The sequence below is a fragment of the Ictidomys tridecemlineatus genome, chromosome 15 (genome assembly GCF_052094955.1).
Source record: "Ictidomys tridecemlineatus isolate mIctTri1 chromosome 15, mIctTri1.hap1, whole genome shotgun sequence".
NCBI classification, from domain to species: domain Eukaryota; kingdom Metazoa; phylum Chordata; class Mammalia; order Rodentia; family Sciuridae; genus Ictidomys; species Ictidomys tridecemlineatus.
Window position 1 is genome coordinate 49,207,598 of NC_135491.1, and position 19,410 is coordinate 49,227,007.

At 56.4% G+C, this 19,410-nt stretch overlaps 1 protein-coding gene and 1 long non-coding RNA gene across 4 annotated transcripts in view; one reads left to right on the top strand and one right to left on the bottom strand.

Annotated features, from left to right (window-relative positions):
- Window positions 1–18,838, top strand: part of Vac14 (VAC14 component of PIKFYVE complex) — a 102,491-nt gene extending 83,653 nt beyond the window's left edge. Inside the window, exons 15-19 of one of the 3 annotated variants that reach the window (XM_040278785.2) lie at window positions 7,573–7,747; window positions 9,113–9,243; window positions 10,400–10,479; window positions 13,255–13,405; window positions 18,226–18,838. In XM_040278785.2, coding sequence (XP_040134719.2) covers window positions 7,573–7,747; window positions 9,113–9,243; window positions 10,400–10,479; window positions 13,255–13,405; window positions 18,226–18,388 — 700 coding nt within the window. In that variant the 3' untranslated portion in view covers window positions 18,389–18,838. The remainder of the gene's footprint in view (window positions 1–7,572; window positions 7,748–9,112; window positions 9,244–10,399; window positions 10,480–13,254; window positions 13,406–18,225) is intronic. The other 2 variants (XM_078032646.1, XM_005318403.4) reach the window with 2 other exon arrangements.
- Window positions 1,103–14,109, bottom strand: LOC110597465 (uncharacterized). The gene is made up of 3 exons (XR_002483229.3): window positions 13,884–14,109; window positions 2,265–2,391; window positions 1,103–1,794 (listed from the first exon to the last, which is right to left on the bottom strand). It is a non-coding gene; the product is annotated as an uncharacterized LOC110597465 (long non-coding RNA).
- Window positions 18,839–19,410: the final 572 nt, after the last annotated feature.

The following is a 19,410-nucleotide window of genomic DNA, read 5'->3' on the forward strand; positions in this document are numbered from 1 at the left end:
GGCCCCCTGTCCAGGGCTGGCACTGGCCAGCATGGGAGCCCAGGCCTGACCCACCAAGGAGCTGAGTTTGCAGCAGGACCTGTCCAGCCTGTGGTGCAGGAGAATCGGTCCTGCCTAAGTAGGAGACAGAGGTTCTAATGCCAGACGGCAGAGACGCAGAGGCACAAAGAGCTAGATAGGGCAGCACTGGGGCCCCTTAGACCCCAAATCGAGAGTTTAGAGCAGTTTGAGGAAGCAGAAGGCTCCTCGCTGTATCTGGTGGAGCCAGTCTAACAGGAGGCTGCCAGTGCAGTATCCAGACCCTGCTTCTCATGTGCCACTAACAAGACACCTCTCAAGGACTGGTTCCATCGATTGCACCAGGGACAGTGGGAGAGGGTCAGGGAGAACTAAAGAGCTGGGACATGCCCTCCCTCCTGGCCACAGTTGTCCTCCTACCAGCTGAGGCTTACATTTTCTGTTTGTTGTGGGCCAGTTCGTGCTGAGAGGCAAGCGAGGGCTGGAGCAGAGCTGGACGGTATTAATAGCAACTGGAAAGGTTGCAGCAGGAGGTGGGCACTCCCAGCTCAGCACCGCCAGCTCCACTCAGGAGACTTGAGTCGAGTCTCTTCCCCACAGGCCAGCTGTTCTGTGCTCTGCTAGGGGATTTGTTAGTGTGGTGACATTGTTTGGGACAGTAGAGAATGTCAGATGTCCAGGGGAAGATGATCACTCACCTCCGTTTCCCCTTAAACTCGGGTCCCTCTGGTGCCCTTCCCACACCTTGCTCTGTAATAGCCTGGGGTTGGCTTGCCAAAGGAGTAGGCCGTGCCCAGCACCCTGCAGGCCTATACTGTCTGGCCAGCGGGCACCCAGGCATTCCTGAGCTTAAGCCTCTCCCGTCCGCCCAGGCTGAATGCTCACCCAGCATCCCCGCCATGGGTCAGAGGCCTCATCTGCTTCTGCCTCTTGTCATTCCCTAAAAAAAAGCCAGGCCTGAGGAAGGAGGGAGCGCAGGAGGGAGCGGGCAGCAGCAGGCACTGCCCCGTGTGTGGAATGGCTCCCTCCCCGGCCACCCTCAGGTCCTCGTGCAGTGTTGTAGCAATCGCAGTGTAGGCAGGGGTGGTGGGGTGTCCGCATACCTTTATTGGGTGGCAAAGCCAGAGGAGTCACAAATGGGAGTCAACATGAGTGTCACGAGCAAATGGCTAAGGGACCAGGGAATGATTTGCTGACAGTGTGGATGGGGGAGGCCATGTTTGATCTTGGCAGTTTTGCTCATCCTGTTCTCGGAGCAGAGGAGTAGGGTCATGGGAAACGTCTCCCCTGAAGCCACATGGCAAAGTTGAGATTCCCCAGGCAAAGCCTGGTGGAATTCTTACCCTTCAAGGGTCCTGTGAACTTGGGCTTCTTCCCTTTAGGGCCCTCATTGCAGTTTGGGACCCCTGCTCCTTGCAGATAGTGCTGTGAAGGAGGCCCTTCCCAGCTTCTCCCACTGGGGGCTCCAGTTGTTCCCAGTACCTATACCTTCACACCCTGCCCTGCCCTGCCTCCAGGCATCCAGGGTGGTTCCATTGTGAAAGGATCTGTCCACAGTCCTCCCACTACCATGTGGAGTTCTTCATGCTCCACACAGGCCCCCACGATGGCCCCTCAGCCTCAGGAGCCAAATGGCCAAGAGAAGCCCTTGGCTGGGCTGGGGATGTGGCTCAAGCAGTAGCGTGCTCGCCTGGCATGCGTGCGGCCTGGGTTCGATCCTCAGCACCACATACCAACAAAGATGATCCTCAGCACCACATACCAACAAAGATGTGCCTGCCAAAAATTAAAAAATAAATATCAAAATTCTCTCTCTCTCTCTTAAAAAAAAAAAAAAAAAGAAGAAGAAGCCCTTGGCTGCAGAAGCAGCCCTTGCTCCCATGGAGAGTGGAGTCCACGTGGTAGCTCTTCTGCTCTGTGCAGAGCCCCAGAAGTTGAGGGTTAAAGCCACCAGGAGGTCTTATCCTCCAGACCAAGGTTTGACTTATGCTGAGTTGGCCTGTCAGGTACCTGGAGGAGAAGCAGCTTGTGGCCCCTTTCCCTACAACCTGGGACAGAACAGAGAAGAGCAGTCCCTCTGCTGATTTACAGCCACGTGGCTACAGGGTGACTGTCTAGTCTAGGGCCATCCAGAGGCATGAGGCCCCACAAGGCCAAAGAGTACTTGGCAAAGCAGCTTTTGTCGTGGGCTGTCGCCAAGGCAAGCAGCAGTCCAGGCCTGGATCTTGGTGCGTGGTGATGCTTACCAGTGTCCGTGTTGAAGACAGTGATAGAGGATCACAGCAGCTGGCAGGTGTGGGACAGCCACTTCCAGGCAGACATTGTCTCAGAGTGTCCCTGTCCCAGTAACGTCCAAGCCTTGGTGTTCTGAGACTGCCCCAAAGAAAGACATTTCTATGAGCAAGACAGCACTATCTCAGCTGGTAAGGGAAAGCGACGACCCCTCTCCTGGGTCCTAGAGAGTTCAGAGTGGGCACGTAGGTCCCCTGAGAACTCCTGGTATGTGGCAGAGGAAGCAACCAGAAGCTGCTGCTCCCAGCTTGAAACCACACCTGGAAGGAGGGGAACAACAGGCTACAGCGGGCGGCCCAAAGGGAGAGGCAGCGCCATGACCATCAGGGCTCCAGTCTGTGTGCAAGAGCCACGGTCCCACGGCACAGCCCGGACGAAGGCCCGTGGCTCCACTGCCAAGTGGGGAGCCCTTCCTCCTGATGGTCATGCCTCCTCCCTCCTGGCCACGGCTGTCCTCCCCCCGGGTCAGGCTGCACACCAGAGGCCTCTTACCAACTCAGCACATATGGATGTGCACCCTGTCCACCTCCAAGATGGCGCAAGAGGTGCGCTGTGTCCTCATTCAGGTTCCCTCCCACCCCACCTCTCTGCCTTGTCCCCAAGCACTTTCCAGGCCATTGTCTCATGATGAATAGCACTTTAATGTGGGTATGAAAAAATACGGGCAAATGTATAATACTTGCAAGCTGTGTTCCATTATTGACGCTATGCTTGAGAGCCAGGCAGGCTGCTCAAGCCGGGCTGGGGCTCAACAGAGAAGTGATGACGCAGCAGCCCTGCGAGGCAGCCATCTGCCAGGCCTCTACCCAGCAGGGATGGGCACCAGAGAAACAGAGTGTTGAAGAGAAACTTGGGCTCTGAAGCTGGCTCTTCCAGCTCTGAATCTCCATTCCCCCTCCCCTGGTTAGCTTTGTGAGTGATGGTGTGGGTCCTTTCTGAACTTCAGACTCCTCTTCAGGAGGGTATTAATCCTATAACCTCTGTAGCCTGCCTAGGTTGTGTGAGGAGTCAGCAAGAAGCCACAGGAGGGGCTCAGAAGCCAGGGTCAGGCACATGGAAACTGAGGCTGCCTGGGCAGATCCCGTCATGGATTTGTGGTTGCAATGAAAAGTGGACCCCCCTTCTTCCTTCCCCACTTCTTGACCCCAGAGTAGATACTGGCATCCTGCTGTGACCTCAGAGCTCTCCAAGACAGGGTCCAGCTGAAGGACCCAGATTCAGCCTCCCTCTGTCCTGGACACCCAGGACAGGGCCGTGTACCTGGTGATGACCCAGAACAGAATAGGAGCTGCTGTTCCCGGCCATCACTGCCTGGCCAGATCCCGGGAGGTTCACATGGCACGTGTCGTCTATTCACAGTGCCCTGACTTAGCTAAAACCGTCACTATTATTCCTCTCCTTGAGGTTTCGTGAATGCAGCCTGGGAGATTCCATGTCCCCAAACCAAGAATGTCTTTGGGTGAAGCAAGTTTGGCCCCCATCTCTGCTCTCTTCCCCTTGCCACAGCCACAGGACTGACACTGCCAGAAACAGAGCCCTGGGAGCCATGACCCCCAAGGAGCCCTTCCTGGTTCTGCCCAGCACCCTTCTGGGGCCAGGGTAGCAGCGAATGTCCAGAGCATGCTGGAGGGCTCCCCAGCACTGTGCACTCTGGTGCTTGTTCCTAGCTCTCCCTCCCCTCTGCAGTCTTGTCTCCAGCAGGGGACTCCTGACAAGGAGGTGCTGATAGGAGTGTGGATAGCGTGCCCCAAAGGGCCACATGTTAAAGACTTGGTCCTCGGAGTGGTGCTGCTGGGAGTTGCTATGAGCCTTCAGGAGGTGGGGCCTTATGGGAGGTTCTTAGGTCACTGGGGACATGACCTTGAAGGGGATTGTGAGACTTCTCTCCTCAGTGCCTCTGCTTTCTGCCTTCTCATGTAAGTGGTCTGCTCCAATATGTGCTCCCACCATGATGTGCCCCCCTCACCAGAGGCCCTGGCCTGGTGGGCATGAGGGCAAAAGTGTAATATCAGGGCAGTGTGCAAGAACTTGACAGAAGTGAGCAGAGAGAACATTGCTGGAATGGAGTCTAGCATGAAGACTCTAAGCAAGATGAGCAAGGTCCCTTTGTTCAGTGACACCTAACAGTGATGATGGAGTGGCTGTCGGACACCAGGCCCTCTTGGTTTGAGGCTCACGTGGGTCACAGACAAGGCCCTGCCTTTGCAACTCATATTCTAGTGAGTGAGACAGGAACCCAGCAAACAAGGACACCAACATAACATAGTGATTGACACTCTGAAAGACATTGGTCCCATTTTTAGAAGGGGCTGGTGGGAGGACAGGGCACATCAGAGTGGCCTCCCCAGGACCCAGGGTTGAGCTGAGGCCTTGGTCACAGTAGGGAGCCAGCCATGGGCCAGACCATGGGAAAGCCTTTTTGCACAGCAGGCAAAGTGAGACCCGGAACAGAAGAAAAGCCCGAGAGGCTGGGACATCCCTAGTGAAGGACAGACGAGCCAGGCTCTGTGTTAGATCCAGGAGGAAGCCCCTGACGAGGCTAGAGCAAGGGCGGGCCTTGCATAGGATGGCCCCAGCTGATGTGGGGAGGGTGAGAGGAATAGCAGGAGAGAGACCCAGCAAGACGTGGCTGGCAGTTGCCCTGGTGCGATGGTAGCTGAGATGGGACCAGGAGGCCGAGGCTCTGAAGGTGAGGCTCCTGGACCTAATGGCCTGATGACGGGGCTGGGTGAGGGAGGAGGGCTCCTTGGTTTGGGCTTGAGCAGCTGAGTGAGCAGTGACGTCATTACTGAGACAGGAAGGGAGTCTCCAGGGACCCCAAGAATGGGGTTGTGGTCCCACAAAGTTTGAAATGCCTTGTAGATGGCTGAGCAGGGCCATCGCCTGACAAGTGCTGTCCCACCCAGAGCTCAGCAGGGCTGGGGCCAGGGCAGCCCTGATCGCCAGGCAACTCCTGACATATCCAGAATCCCATCAGGACCACTGGGAGATGCAGACCAGAGACGAGCAGAGGGACACCCCGCCTCAGAGGAAGGGGCGCAGTCAGGTGAGAGGAAAACCAGGAGAGGGTGGTGTCACCAGCAACAAAAGAAAAGTGTTTCCGGAAAACATCCCTGATCTGTAACGTGTCCCTTTCCCTAGGTTCTCTGGGACACCAGGAGACCTTGGCACCCGCCTCTCCCCACCAATCCTCTTGTCCCTCCTCCCCTCAGAAACTCAGGACTCATCCTCACATGAGAGGCCACCCCTGCCCTCCAGCTGCTGCGGGTCCCTGCTGGGCTGGGCCAGCCTGAGGTTCCTGGAGAGCGCTGCCTGGCAGCAGCTCAGCTGCCAGCCTCTGTCATGGAGACGGTAGCAGCTGCAGGCGACGGGCATTTGCGACCATTTGTCAGAACACTCCCCTTCCACCCCGGCCTGCCCTTCTGGAACATTTCTGTCCCACAGCCTTGGAGACAGGACTCATCTAGGGGTGGGAGCATGAAGAGGGGACAGGAAGTACTGTCCCAAGTCGTAAGGAAGGAGGCCGGCTGTCACCGCCACACTGGGGGCCCTGGCCCCTGTGTGCCCATGCTGAACACTGGCATCTCACATGACATGTCTGACCACTAAGTATTTCCCCCACTTTACAGGCAAGCATTGCCCCACTTAAAAGTTGACATTGTTGCGCAGAGACATTGAGGTCACACAGCTGGTGGCTGGAGCCATTAGGCTCCAAAGCCTATACCCACCCCCTAGTGCTAGGAGAGCCACCCAGGCCAGTGTGTGAGTCAGAGATGAAGTGGCCCCTGGCCCATTTGTCCACTTCCCCCCACCCCCACACCACCCAGCTCCTCTGTGCCTCCTCGGCCTTGGTTGGGTTTCTCTCATGGTCTCTTGCCCAAGCCTGTGGCTTCCAGCTGGGGCTAGGCTGCCGATGGCCTGCCCACTGTTTGCTCTTCGTGCTTTGTCCTCTCCATTACCAAATGCTCGGGGACTTTTCCCGGTTTGGGGGTGGGGCTGAATCTTCACCAGCCTGGTCCCAAAGCCATGGCTGGTATTCAAAGGGAACAGGAAACCAGTTCCTGATAATGCTCCCAGAGCTCCAGATGCTGACTGCCTGGGAGGAAGTGGACATGTTTCGGGCATGTTGCCTCAAAATGTGGTTCTTGTTGTTCGGCATGCAGGACCCTGAGGCCTTAACCCCTTGTCTGGTGTCTGGTGTCTGGTGTGTGGTGTTGCTATCCTGGGGCAGTGACGAGGAGTCAGGCAGATGATGACAGCACCAGATGGGAGACTGTGAGGGCAAGGTGCCATGGGCCATCAGCACACACCAACAAAAAATACCATGCCACCCACCCACCCTCTCTCCAGCCCTTTCCCAGTCCTGCCCCCCCTTCACACAACTGGGAAGCTATTGCCCAGGTAACCTTGAAGTGCTCTTCCCTCAAGGCTGGGCCTCTGAGAGCACGTGGCCCGATGAACAGGTCAACAGGCTTCCTCTGAGTCTGTCCTCAAGAGCCCCTTGTCCACTGTTGACATCCCCTTGCCTCGGGACCTGGAGAACCTGCTTTGCTTCACTCCCTGGGTTCTTCTTTTATACCATGGAGGCTGTTTTTCCACCAAGCCCAGTCCCACCCCCAGGACTCAGAGAAGAAATGTGGCCTGTGGCACCAGTGGAGCCAGGGCTGGTCCCCCTCATGCTGCCACCTTGGCAAAGCCACTTCACTTCCCTGTTCCAGGTTCTTCATCTGGACCCTGAAGATAAAGCTGTCATAGGGCCCATTCAGCCCACAGGTCCTACCAAGCCCCTGCATCTGCAGCTGTCCCCCCAGCAGGGGATGCAGCATGAGCAGCACAGACCCCTGACCTCAGAGGCTTTTGTGAGGGGACAGTAACAGTGACCCATGTGGGAAGAAGTTCTCAGATGAAGATGAGATCTGTCCAGGCAGAAAAGGAGGCTTAGGGCTTAGGGTGTAGCTCAGTGGTAGAGCACTCGCCTAGCATGTGCAAGGTGCTGGGCTCAATCCCCAGCACTGCAAAAATAAGAATACGAATGCTAGCAGCCATGGTAGCTCACGCCTGTGATCCCAGAGGCTCAGGAGGCTGAAGCAAGAGGATCACAAGTTCAAAGCCTGGGCAACCTAGTGAAACTGTCTCAAAATTTTAAAAAGGCTGGGAATGTGGCTAATTGGTAGTAGCACCCCTAGGAGGAGGCTCCCCAGGTCGAGGCCCAGAGGCATCCAGGGTGACCTAAGCATAAGTGCCGCTCTCCCTGTTTTCCAGGCAGCTCTGTCTCCTGTTGAATGCAGAAAACATCTTCCACTCAATGGCGGACATCCTACTCCGGGAGGAGGATCTCAAGTTCGCCTCTACCATGGTGCACACCCTCAACACCATCCTGCTCACCTCCACCGAACTCTTCCAGCTAAGAAATCAGCTCAAGGACCTGAAGACTCTGGTACTCCATGCCCATGGGCTCTGACTCCTGGTTTAGGCCATGTGCAAACAGGCACCCAGTGTCCCCTCAGTCTGGCCCAAGAGGAAACAGAGATGAGTCAAGGTCTTCCCTGGTCCAGAGTAGAATGTGTAGGGTAAACAGCCAGCCATGGAGTGAGTCACACACTGCTGAGGTTTCTGCCCGCAGAAGGCTCCATGCCCTGTGCAAGGTCCATGTGTCCTGCCTGACCTACCAGCGGCCCTGACTTCTCTACTCACTGACCCCACTCCACCTGGTACCACAGCTCTCCTGGCTCAGGGCCCACCTGCTGGGCAAGGCCACCTCTTAGGTCAGGCTTCTGGATCAGGGACCTGCGGGGGAACTAGGGCTTAATTGTTCTCCCCCTTCTCCTTGCCCTGGCCCCTCTCCCAAAGCTGGACACATTCTGTCTCATAAAAGACCTTTACAGGGTGTCATGTTGCTGCCTGCACAGTCCTTTGGTTGAGGACACCCAAGGGCTGGTCAGAGAAAAGAGGGAGGTACTTGTGTGAGATGGGGAGAGACAGCCATCAGGCCCCTCTTATCCCAGCTGAGGGAGGGAGTAGGCTGCAGAGGCCACCAGGGGCTGGCACTGTCCTTATGCCGGAGTTCCGGGGGTTTATTCCCCAATCTGGGCTTTGGTCACCTCCCCTCTGCTCCCATGCCCAGCTCAGTCCCTGTGGATCCTGCCTTTACCCGCCTCCCAGGAGTCGCAAGGACATCTAAGCCCATATCTGAGGGCTTCTGGGGCCAAGGAGCTCAGAATGATCCAGGCCACAGCCCTGCCTTCCTCCTGTGGTTCCTTCCATACATTTACAGAGGGCTTAAGAATTTTTCTTAGCGGTAGGAACTCCTCCAAGTGTGGGCTTCTGGGCTGGTGTCCGATGAAGGCCAAGCATACAAGGTGGGCTGCCAGAGGGGAGGAAATGGCATTGGTGACAGAGAGGAGGACTCAGCCAGCATCTCCTAGCCCCAGGGGAAGCTTCTTCTTGGCCCACACCACCCAGCCTCCCAGACTCCAGGACCACAGAGTTCTGGGGAGGACAATGACTGTTATTTTGCCAGGGGCAGAAACGCCAGCACAAAGGGTAGGCTCGCTCCGACCAGGCCCTCATGCCCTCATGCCACCACGTGGCTCTGTGGGGCTGGGAGGTAATGACAGGGTCTGAGGAGGAGCTGTCAGCGTTTCCTTTGTGACAGCTTGTTCCCAGCTGGGCTGCCAAACAACTAGGGTGCTGAGTTGGCACCCTGGCTGCTCCCAAGGGCCCCCAGTTCTCAGGCCCTTCCAGGTCCTTCTCTCTGCAGGTCCACCTGGAGTGGAAGGGCAGGGCCTCCTAACTGCTGCAGCTCTCTCCCCAGGAGAGCCAGAACCTCTTCTGCTGCCTGTACCGCTCCTGGTGCCACAACCCAGTCACCACGGTGTCCCTCTGCTTCCTTACCCAGAACTACCGGCACGCCTATGACCTCATCCAGAAGTTGTATCCTTTCTCACACTTCGGTTTGGTAACCAGCTGAGAGATAGGAGGGGGCCTGCCATACTCCTGCCCCGCCCTCCCCTCTGACTCCAGGGCTGTGTCACCTGGGCCACCCCACCAGGGGCACCGTGAGGGACGTGTTGGAGAATGCTGTTTGCAGCGAACGGCCATCTCAGAGCCGCCTTCACATCACAGCTAGCACCACTTCTGTGCAGGCTGAGAGGATGGGCAAGCCCCGGGAGTAAGACCACGCCGGGCTGCTGCAGGAAAGCCTAGGTTGGGTCTTCAAGTTGAGCTCTGCTGTTGGGACCTTCCAAGGCCACAGAGCCAGGGCCTGGGAAGCTCTGCGGATGACCCAGGGAGAGAAAACAGGCTGGACAGGAAGCTTCAAGAGGGGGAGCCCGCGCACACCTCAGTACCTGCCTTACTGAAGACCTCCATGGCCACGGCCAGGTTTTCTTTAATGGTGAAAAGCAAACTAACCTCTAGTACGAGCCTGAGGTGTGACCGTGGATCAGAGCTTTATTTAGGAGGCAAAAGTGGCCACCTTCCTCATGGGCCAAGAGCTAGGGGAGGAAGGAGGGACGTGAGGTGCTTCAGTGGAAGTCAGATGTGGCTGTGACTGGCTCCCTTCAGGGTGTCTTCTCTCCTTCCACAACCTGAACTTTCTCCTCTTGGCCACTTGTGTGACCTAGAGACAGGGAAGCCACTGCCCAGCTTCACTGCTTGCTACAGCCCTGACACTGGCCTGTGATGGGCTGTCCTCTCAGAAACATGGGCCTTTCCTGCCCAGCCCTCCCTCTGCAGACTGCAGGACCACGATAAAGAGCCTCTCCAGGCCCAGTACCACTCCTGGTGCCTCAACCCAGTCACGGGGCAAAGAGAAGAGAGCTGCCCGAGGGGAACCCGAGCACCCACACAGGAGGAACAGACAGGCAAAGAGAACAGAAGTGTCCTTTGTATGCCAGATTATGGCTAGCAAGAGCCAGGCTCTCCCAGAAAACCAGGGCCAAGTGGGAGGGATGCATGGAGCTCTGAGCTGGGGCTCAAGCCCCTGCGGTCCAGCCTCTGCCGGCTCTTGGGAAGGTATGGCCAGCCTGGCCCGACTCTACAGCTCTGCTGGCCCACTGGGAAGACTTTTCCTTGACTGTTCACCCAGTGGGGACCTGGAGGTCACAGTGGACTTCCTCACCGAGGTGGACAAACTGGTGCAGCTGATTGAGTGTCCCATCTTCACATGTAAGGCTCCTCACTCTGTCACTTTCGCTAGCTGGCCTGGAGTAGGTGGGGTGGAGCCAAGCCCAGAGAGAGACTCTGGGCTTAGTCTGCGGAGGGAGGATCATCCTAGGGATGCTTCTGGAATGTCAAGAATGTAAGGCTGTGTATGACCAGGCTGAAAGGCCAGCTGGAGCAGGACTGGGGCACATGGAGTTAGAATTTGGTCCTGCCTCTCTTCAAGGTGGGTCTCATGGACATGGTCCAGTGCTTACGCAAACCCACCTGAAGGTTAATATCAGGCCGTGACCCAGGGCTGTCCCCAGCCACCCATCCCTATAGCATGCGGCCCTCCGCTCTGCATTTCTATAGTTGTGGGGTGCCCAGGCAACCCTGCCAGTTTTCCTCTTTGCCCAGGAGCCATGCCCTCCTCCCTGAAAGAAGAGATGGCTGTAGTAGGAGCCAACGGGCAGGAGCTGCCTGCCGAGTAACACCCCAGCTAGATGTGCTAAAGTGGCAGCGGGCGGGGTAAGCACAGCTCTTGGCACCTCAACACAGGCATTGCCTACTCCCCGAAGCAGGCCACACTCTGAGTGACACACATGTGGTAGAGAAGCCAAGGGCAGCCCTGCCAGTGGCCACCTTCCAGGCCATGCTGCCTGGGCTGGCAGCACCTCTGGTCCACCCAGCCTAAGCCATCAGCCCTCATTCTGGAGCCCAAAGCAAATGCAGGGGCTCAGGGCTTCCTCTTTTCCATTCAGAGAGCCAGCTTCTCAAAGCAGCAGGTCCAGTGACCCAGGTCCTAGAACAAGAAGGAGACCTGTTGTCAGCAGAGTGCCCTGCAGCTGTGTCCCAAGTGGGCCCTGGCCTGACATCTCACTTCCTAAGGGTTCCTTGTGGCAGACCTGTATCTGAGGTCAGGTCCAGGCTAACCCTGGAGAAGCCATCAGCTTCCGCTCCTCAGCCAAGGACCTCTGTGGGCAAGACATTGACAGCAGAGACGCAAGCCTGGCTTTGACCCGTACCCATCCCAGCTGAGTGGCCTGGACCCTGCTGGTGGGTGGCTGGCTCTGACGCAAGGCAGTCCCAGCTTCCCCAACTCCCAATGGAGGAAATGACTCAAAACTGTCCCTTGCTTCTCTAAAGCCATGTGGATAGTAAACAGGTTTCCTCTGTTGATCACCAGTCAACACAGAGGACTCCTATGACTCTGACAGGTGTGGGAATTCCTCCCCACCAGCAAGCAAGCAACATGAAGCAGACACCAGCCAGACATCCGACCAATCCAATTCAGTTCTGAAACTGCCTGAAGACAGCATCAGATCTCAGATTCCCAAAACTGACCCCCTTCACTTCAGATGCTAGTCACAGGCCCCAGGTTGCTTTCATTGTGCTTCTGACCAACTGGCTACAGTGCAGCCTTGGGTTCGGTTAATTTGTTGGAGCATCTCACAGAACTTGGGGAAACATGCTTGCCAATTACTCCTAAAGGGTATTCCAAGAAACACAGATGAGGAGCCACGTGGGGTGAGGTGTAGGAAGGCCGTGCCACCCTGCAGATACTTTTGTACATCCCACTATCCAGAAGCTCTTGGAACCCAGTCCTTTGGGATTTTATGGAGGTTTCATCACTTAGCCATGCTTGATTAAATCACTGGCCGCTAGTGATCGACTCAACCCTTAGTCCTCTCCACTCCTGCCTTTCAGGTTATCAGCCCCATCCTAAAGCTACCAAGAGCCTGTCTGCCATCAGGTGCCTCATTAGCATTCAGAAGGAAGTGTGTGCCAGGACACTGGGATGAATACCAAATGTGTATTTCACAATATCAATAGACCAGGCCTGGGGACAATTGTCAGGTCACCATTTGTGACTTCTTCCTGGAAGGACTGTGGGAGGCCTCTCTCCTACTTCCTGGCTCCAAGGACTGGCTGTTTAGTCCCCCAGTGTCCCACCGGCCTGCTGCTGGGTAAGCATGGCCACTCCAAAAAGATGTGGCTTGTCCACAGAGGGTGCCTGAGATGGAGTTCAGAGACACAGAAAGGAGAAGCCAGTGATCCTCCTGCACAGGCTCAGAGGAGAGCAGCAAAGGCCTGCTTCCAGGCCAGTCTCCCCTTTGGGCCTTAGGGAAGCTGGAACTGCCTTGGAATGCAGCAGGCCACCGGTGGGCACCCCAGGTCAGAATGGGTGCTGGGCAGGGACCTCTGGGAGGTCGTAGCAGCCTGTTTCTGAGTTAAATATTCAGAAGCACCTCCCAGACACTGCAGGCTTGGCATGTGCCTTGCTACACACAAAAGCTTTTTCCCATCCTGCCCTCCCTTAAAGCTGTCCTAATCCACTGTCTTTCTTTCCAGCTCGCCCTATTTATAGCTCACGTGCTGGCACGTGCAGAACTGACTGGGGAATCTGTTACTCTGCAAGCCCCCGACCTCTTATTACCAGGGAGGCAGATGAGCACAGGGATGGGGGGAACAAGCAGTAGGTTTGGGGGTCCTCAGACCAAGAGGAATGCTGAAAAGATGAGACCAGCAGGTGGACAGGTGGGAAGAGAAATGAAATCATAGAAATGGCTAAGGCACTTCCGGAGGAGGGGGCAGGCCTGGCTGGCTGTGGAGGAGCCCCTGACTAGATCTAAGCCACAACTGCTCAGCCAGCCCCTGCAGGCTGAGTCCATAGTACCCGGGGTGGCCCTCTCCCAGCCAGGCTGGGCAGAGGATCTGGGCCGCATGTATTTCAGTTTCATAGTAGCTCCAGAATCCCTCACCTCTGACCCCTGGCCTCTGCCCTCTTCCCTGCCACAGATCTGCGCCTGCAGCTGCTCGACGTGAAAAACAACCCATACCTGATCAAGGCTCTGTATGGCCTGCTCATGCTGCTGCCCCAGAGCAGTGCCTTCCAGTTGCTTTCTCATCGACTCCAGTGTGTGCCCAACCCCGAGCTGCTGCAGACCGAGTGAGTGCTGGGCCAGGGGCACTGCCCTCAGCATCCATGATGGCTCCAGGGGGGAGATACACAAGGGACCGCCTAATCTCCCTGCCTCAACACCCACCCCTTTGTCACTATGGCCCCATCCACCCACAGCCACTTGCCCTTAGCCCTTAGGTCCTGCAGAGCCCCAGGCTGGGGGTTTCTGGCACTATTCACAAGGTGAACAAGTAGCAGGGTCTTCTCCATGCGGGGGTGGGGGCACTTAGTGAGACCAGGACTCAGTCTAGGAACTGAGAGTCACCGAGTAGAAGCCCCTGGAGAAGAGCTCCAGGGTAGGGGAATGAGACAGACAGTGCAGATGGCAATCAGACCAGGAAGCCAGAGAGAGCCCAGTGGTGGGCACCCCCCTGGCCTCAGACGGCCATGCCAACCCATCTGCAACACAGACTCAGACCTGGGACACAGAGACCCCAGCATCACTGGGACCTTCCCGGCAACATACCTGGTGGGACGGGAAGCGAGGATGCACCCATGGCTACCCTGCTGGGGTCCTGCCTGCAGGAAGAGTAGGTCTCTGAGAGGCCCAGAATGGCATCCTCTGGGCAGGGGGGTCCACGCTCCCACCCTGAACCCACTGCTGGCCCTGGCCCCAGAGCCTCTTGGGCTGTGTCTATATTTGGTAACCCTTGGAGGCTTTGCCTCATCCACAGGCATTTGGCATCCGAGATGGAAAATTTCACTTGTCAGGTCACCATGGAAACAAGCAGAGCCACTGAGAAGATTTACGCTGACTGGAGCGCACCCAGCTTGCATCAGATGCCCTGTGTGTCTAGAATCCCCCTCGGCTGTGCAAGCCACTCGGCAGGCCCGGCGCCTTGCTCCAGCAAAAGACTTTGGGCATTTGCCCTTGGGGTGGACGTAGGCAGCCTTGGGGTGGACCTGCCAGACTCAGACCTTGACCAAAGTCCTTATGCCCTCAGGACCACTGGGCTTAGTATCCTGCCACCTTGCCCCAGAGCCTGGCCTCCCCAGAAGCCACGTGGTTGACACCTGATAGGTCTCCCAGATGAGGCCCAGATCCTGCCTTCTCCTGCCCCTTTCTCCATACAGCAGCTTTCTAGACAGGCTAGGTCTTCTGCTGCTGCCATCTCGTAGCTCAGGGTACCACCCAGGTGATCTCCAAGAGCCAACATTCAGTGTTCTGAGTGTTCCAGGGGAACAGGGAGGCATGCAGATCCCCCCGATCAGAGCACCTCCAGCTCAGGGACTTGGAGAGAGGCCCAGAAGCCACACAGCACCTCGCCAGCCTGGCCTCTGCATTGCGTTTTTAATGTCCTGTAGGTGTTAGGGCTCCCTAGAAGGCACCTAGGAGGGGAAGGAATAGCATGAAGGAAGGAAGAAGGAGGGAGAGCTCCTTCCTGGGACCACGGGTTTCCCCTGGGGGAATCTGCCTTCCTCGTGGCCCCTGGGCCAGGCTGTAAGCCCTGCACTACCCACAGCCACTCCAAGAACTCTGCACGCTGCCTCTTGTCTTGGGAGGAGAGTGAAGGCTCTCAGTGCTCAGACCCTTCCCCATTCTCCCCAATCCAGGTACAACAAGTTTGCAGAGGGAAGCTGGAAAAAAAATGAGTAGTTCTTCAAACTCTCCTATGGTCTGAGTCAAGAAAGTCTTGAGAAAAGGGGTTGAATTCTCTGATTCTGCGAGTCAGTAGATGACACAGTCCTCAACTAGGATCCCGTCTGAACTCTGGCATAGAATGTGTCTCTGTGGCCTCAGACAAGCCCCATACCCTTTTTGGAATACTGGTTTCTTCATAAGTAAATGAACATTTGTAATAAATAGGTATGTGGTTGGGAAGAGGGCTCTTCCCAGCCTTTCAGACCTTAAATTCCCAGCCATTTTTTGAAAGGGCCTGAGAAGAACCATCCAGAAGGCTGAGACAGGAGGATTGCAAGTTGAAGGCCAGCCTCAGCAACTCAGCGAATCCCTAAGCAACTTAGGAAGACCCTGTCGCAAAATAAAAAGGACTAGGAAGGTAGCTCAGTGGTAAAGCACCCCGGGTTCAAGTCCCAGCACCAAAGGGTGTGGGGACGGACTGGGAAAAGAGAACATAGTCACAGGCAGTGGATGAGGAAGAGGCCTCAGAGTGAGCTGGGGGAGAGGGTTGCAGGGTTGGGCACAAAAGATCAGCTCGCAGTCTGGAAAGGGGGCTAAGGACAGTCCCAGCCCAGGGTGGGGCGGGCAGCTGGCAGACAGTGTGGAGTTGCCCAACAGGCCTGTGCTGGGAACAGCTGAGGAAGTTTCTCTGCTCCTCACCCACCCATGCATTTTGCCCCCACCCCCTCCAGGCTTCCAGGCCACTCTCAGGGATCCTCAGTGAGGCAAGAGGGAACCCCTGAAAGCTGGTGAGAGGAGAAAGGGCCAGCTCTGGGTTCTGGAATCCTGGCTCTGTGATGCTGGCAGTGTCCCCATCACCCAGTACCTGCAGGTGGTTGGAAACAGAACATGTAGGGCCTGAGCAGTGATCATGCCCATAACAGGCAAGGAGAAAAGCCTTGCCCTCCATGTTGAGAGGTCCTAGGCAGTGTCCTCCACTCCCAAGGGGACACACCTACCCTGCTCTCAAGACCTCAGGCCAGGAAAGGTCCACCTATCACTTGCCAAAGTCTCAGATGGCAAGGTGCAGCCCACTCCTCCCAGCCCCCTACTCCTGTCTCTTCGGTGCTCATCATCCTGAGGTTTGCCTTCCATTGCCAGCATCTCATTAAGAAGCCCTCATCACCGGGTGCAATGGCACACACCTCTAATCCTAGCTGCTCAAGAGGCTGAGACAAGAGGATCACAAGTTCAAAGTCAGCCTCAGCAAAAGCACAAGGCACTAAGCAACTCAGTGAGACCCTGTCTCTAAATAAAATACAAATTAGGGCTGGGGATGTGGCTCAGTGGTCAAGTGCCCCTAGAGATGTGGCTCATTGTTCAATCCCCAGTACCCCCCAAAAAAAGAACCCTTCATTTCAGTCCCTGCCTTGGACCTTAGGCCTCAGGTTTGCTGGGGATATTGTTGGGAGCAGCATGCAGATCCCTGGGCCGCCCCCCCTCCCATCAGATGATCCCTGTGGCCTCGTTCTCCAGGTCTGCACACCTTTTCCCTGATCCAGCCTAAGTGGGTTAGGTAGCAGCTGGACACATCCTGGATTTAGAGCTTCAGTGTCCCTCAGCCTCCTCAGAAGCCCACGTTGCTGCTCTCTTGGGGCCCTGGCACCTTGGCCACAGGGTACTGTGCCAGAAAGATCCCTCCCTATTCCCAGGAAAGGCACAGGCAGCAGCAGTATGCACAGTCAGGCCACTTAGAGTGAACCCCAGCCTGGCTGCTTCGGATCTATATTGAGCTCTGACCCAGGAAGCAAGGGTTTGATACCATCCAAGAGGCTTCAGGTGGTATATCTTTCACAGAAGGGTGGGAGGAAACAGTTGTAGGGCAGGGCATGGGAGGCCAGCTCCAGACAGTATCTCAGCTATGGGAAGTTGTCCCCTGCCCACATCCTGGTGAGCTTCAGATGCCATCAGACTCTGGCCATTGGTTTCCTGTGCTGAGCCAAGCTCATGGGTGAGGGTGTGTTGGGTGGAGCTCCATTGCAATTCCCTCAAAATGGACTGAACAGCCAGTGTGCGCAGCCTTGGACTGCTAGCCTGGCCAGCCTCACCCCAGAGGTACCGAATTGTAGACACAGCAGCCACCCCTTAGAGCTGGATGGTATCTGGGCACCAGGCTAAGCTCCTAGTTGTCCTGTCTGGAGAAATTCTTATCACCCCAGTGCTCCTATGGCAATTCCCACTTACAGATGAGGAGACATTGAGGTGGGTCCAGGCCTCTCACTCCTGCTCACAGCAGCTGCCTGTACACACACACACACACACACACACACACCTCTATATCGGGGTCTCATCATGAACTCAGGACCCAGAAACTTTCTGCTTAGCTGTGCAGCCCACAGTCTCTTTATGAGACTTTTAGCCAAGGCCACCAGATCACAGGGCGCCATAGATCTACTTCTGCAAGCCAGTGAGGCCAAAGGAGGCAGCAGCAGAACATTGCACGAGTCACTGCTGGAGGGATGGTTAGGAATGAGACAGGTCCAAAGGGATCCCGTCCCACCTGTAAGCTAAGCACCAGGCTTGAGCAGGGTAGCGGGGCTACTTACCACATTGTACAATCAGGGAGCACTGTGTGCACTGTAGCTATGCAGCCCACAACCCGTGCTGCTGTACAGAACAACAGGAGGGTGGTAGCAACAGCCATCAGCATATCTAGTGGTGAGACCAGCTCTCCTTCCTCAGGGACAAGGAGTAATTGCAGGCCTCAAGGCCCAAAAACTCAAAAACAAATGTCCTGCCAAGTGAGGGCCCATCAGAGACTTCAGTGATCCCAGTTGTCCCCAGCCCTAGCCTTGCCCTAGAGAAAGGGCCAGGCTGTCCTCCCCCTTCTCCCCAGACCCTGTTCCAGGCCCCAGCTGGCTTCCTGGCTGGCTGCTAGCCCTGGCTTTCACCCCAAAGGGAGCCACTCATAAACAGGAAATGCTTCCCCATGCGATGCCTGCTCTGGGCGCCATTGCCAACCCACAGCCTGGGAGTGATATCCAAGTTCCCACCAACTGCAGAGGGGGGTGTGCCTGGGGCTCCCCAGCTTTGGGGGACTGGCTGTTAGAGAGGGGTTACTGGGCAGGGGGCAGATTCCCAGGGGCTGAGCCTCACCAGCCTGCAGCTCTGCCCGTTCTCACTGCCTACCACCAGGAGCCCCCATGTATTGCAGACCCTGATTCAGCCCTCCACTCCTTCTCCTCAGAGACAGTCTGAAGGCAGCCCCCAAGTCCCAGAAATGCGACTCGCCCAGCATCGACTACGCAGAGCTACTGCAGCACTTTGAGAAGGTCCAAAACCAGCATCTGGAAGTGAGGCACCAGCGGAGTGGGCGTGGGGACCACCTGGACCGGAGAGTTGTCCTCTGACACACCTGGCATGGAGAAGAGCCCAACCAGGGGCCTGTGAAGCACTCAGGGTCTTCAGGATACCCTCCCAAGGAGCCTGAGGACCTGCCTCAGGAGCAGGGCTGGGCCTGACCACCAGCCCAAGGCAGGGAGGGGGTGAGGCTGCAGCACCCCAGCTCCTCTCAGTGCTGTCAGCTGCACGCTGGCTTCAGACAGCTGGCTTCCCACCAGGGTAGAGCCACAGCCTCAGAGACCACCCATCCTCTGGAATCCATCTCGGAACTTCTAATACCCCCTTGTGAAAAGAGCTTGACCTCAGCCCCGAGAGCTTTGGTCTCATGTGCCTGTGTATACATACATAAACGTGTGTGTACGTATGCATGTGCACACAGGGGTCGGCACAAAGGTCTCTACTGAATGATGTGCACCCTCCCCACTCCCGCCCCAATAAAGATATGACAGAAACCTTAACTCGAACCTGTCCACTCTTTCCCTGCTGGCACTTGTGCCCCACCTGTTACTGCAGCTGCCCCAGGCCCTCATCTGTCCAGAAGATCTGGTCTCTTACTGGCCCCAGAGTGTGTCTGTACCCCCAGGACTGGGCCTGCACACTCACCTGACCTGAGCTATGTCCTTAGGGCCCAGCTCTCCACTTCTAGGACCCACACCTTTGTGGCCTGCCCTAGAACCCTGAACCCTGCCTTTCTTCATATCCTGATCTGACTTCCATTCTGAGTCCCTTGGGCAATGGAACATGTCCCCATCAGGCCCAAGGGAGCTGAGCCTCAGGGTTTTCTGGATGAAGGGGACTCTGCTGAACACTCTGCAGATCACTGGGGAATGGGAGGAAAGGCCAGAGCACTCCGGGGAAGAGGGACAGGTGCCCCAACACTTAGTTTGGCTGAAAGAACTTCTCCACTCCTGTAGGCCAGGGTTCACCTATCCCCAGGCTTTGGGAAGCCTTGGCTTGTCCTGACCAGCTCCCAAGTGGCTCCTGGAATAGGGGCTTATGCCTGCTCTTCCAGAACCCCAGCCTAGGATAC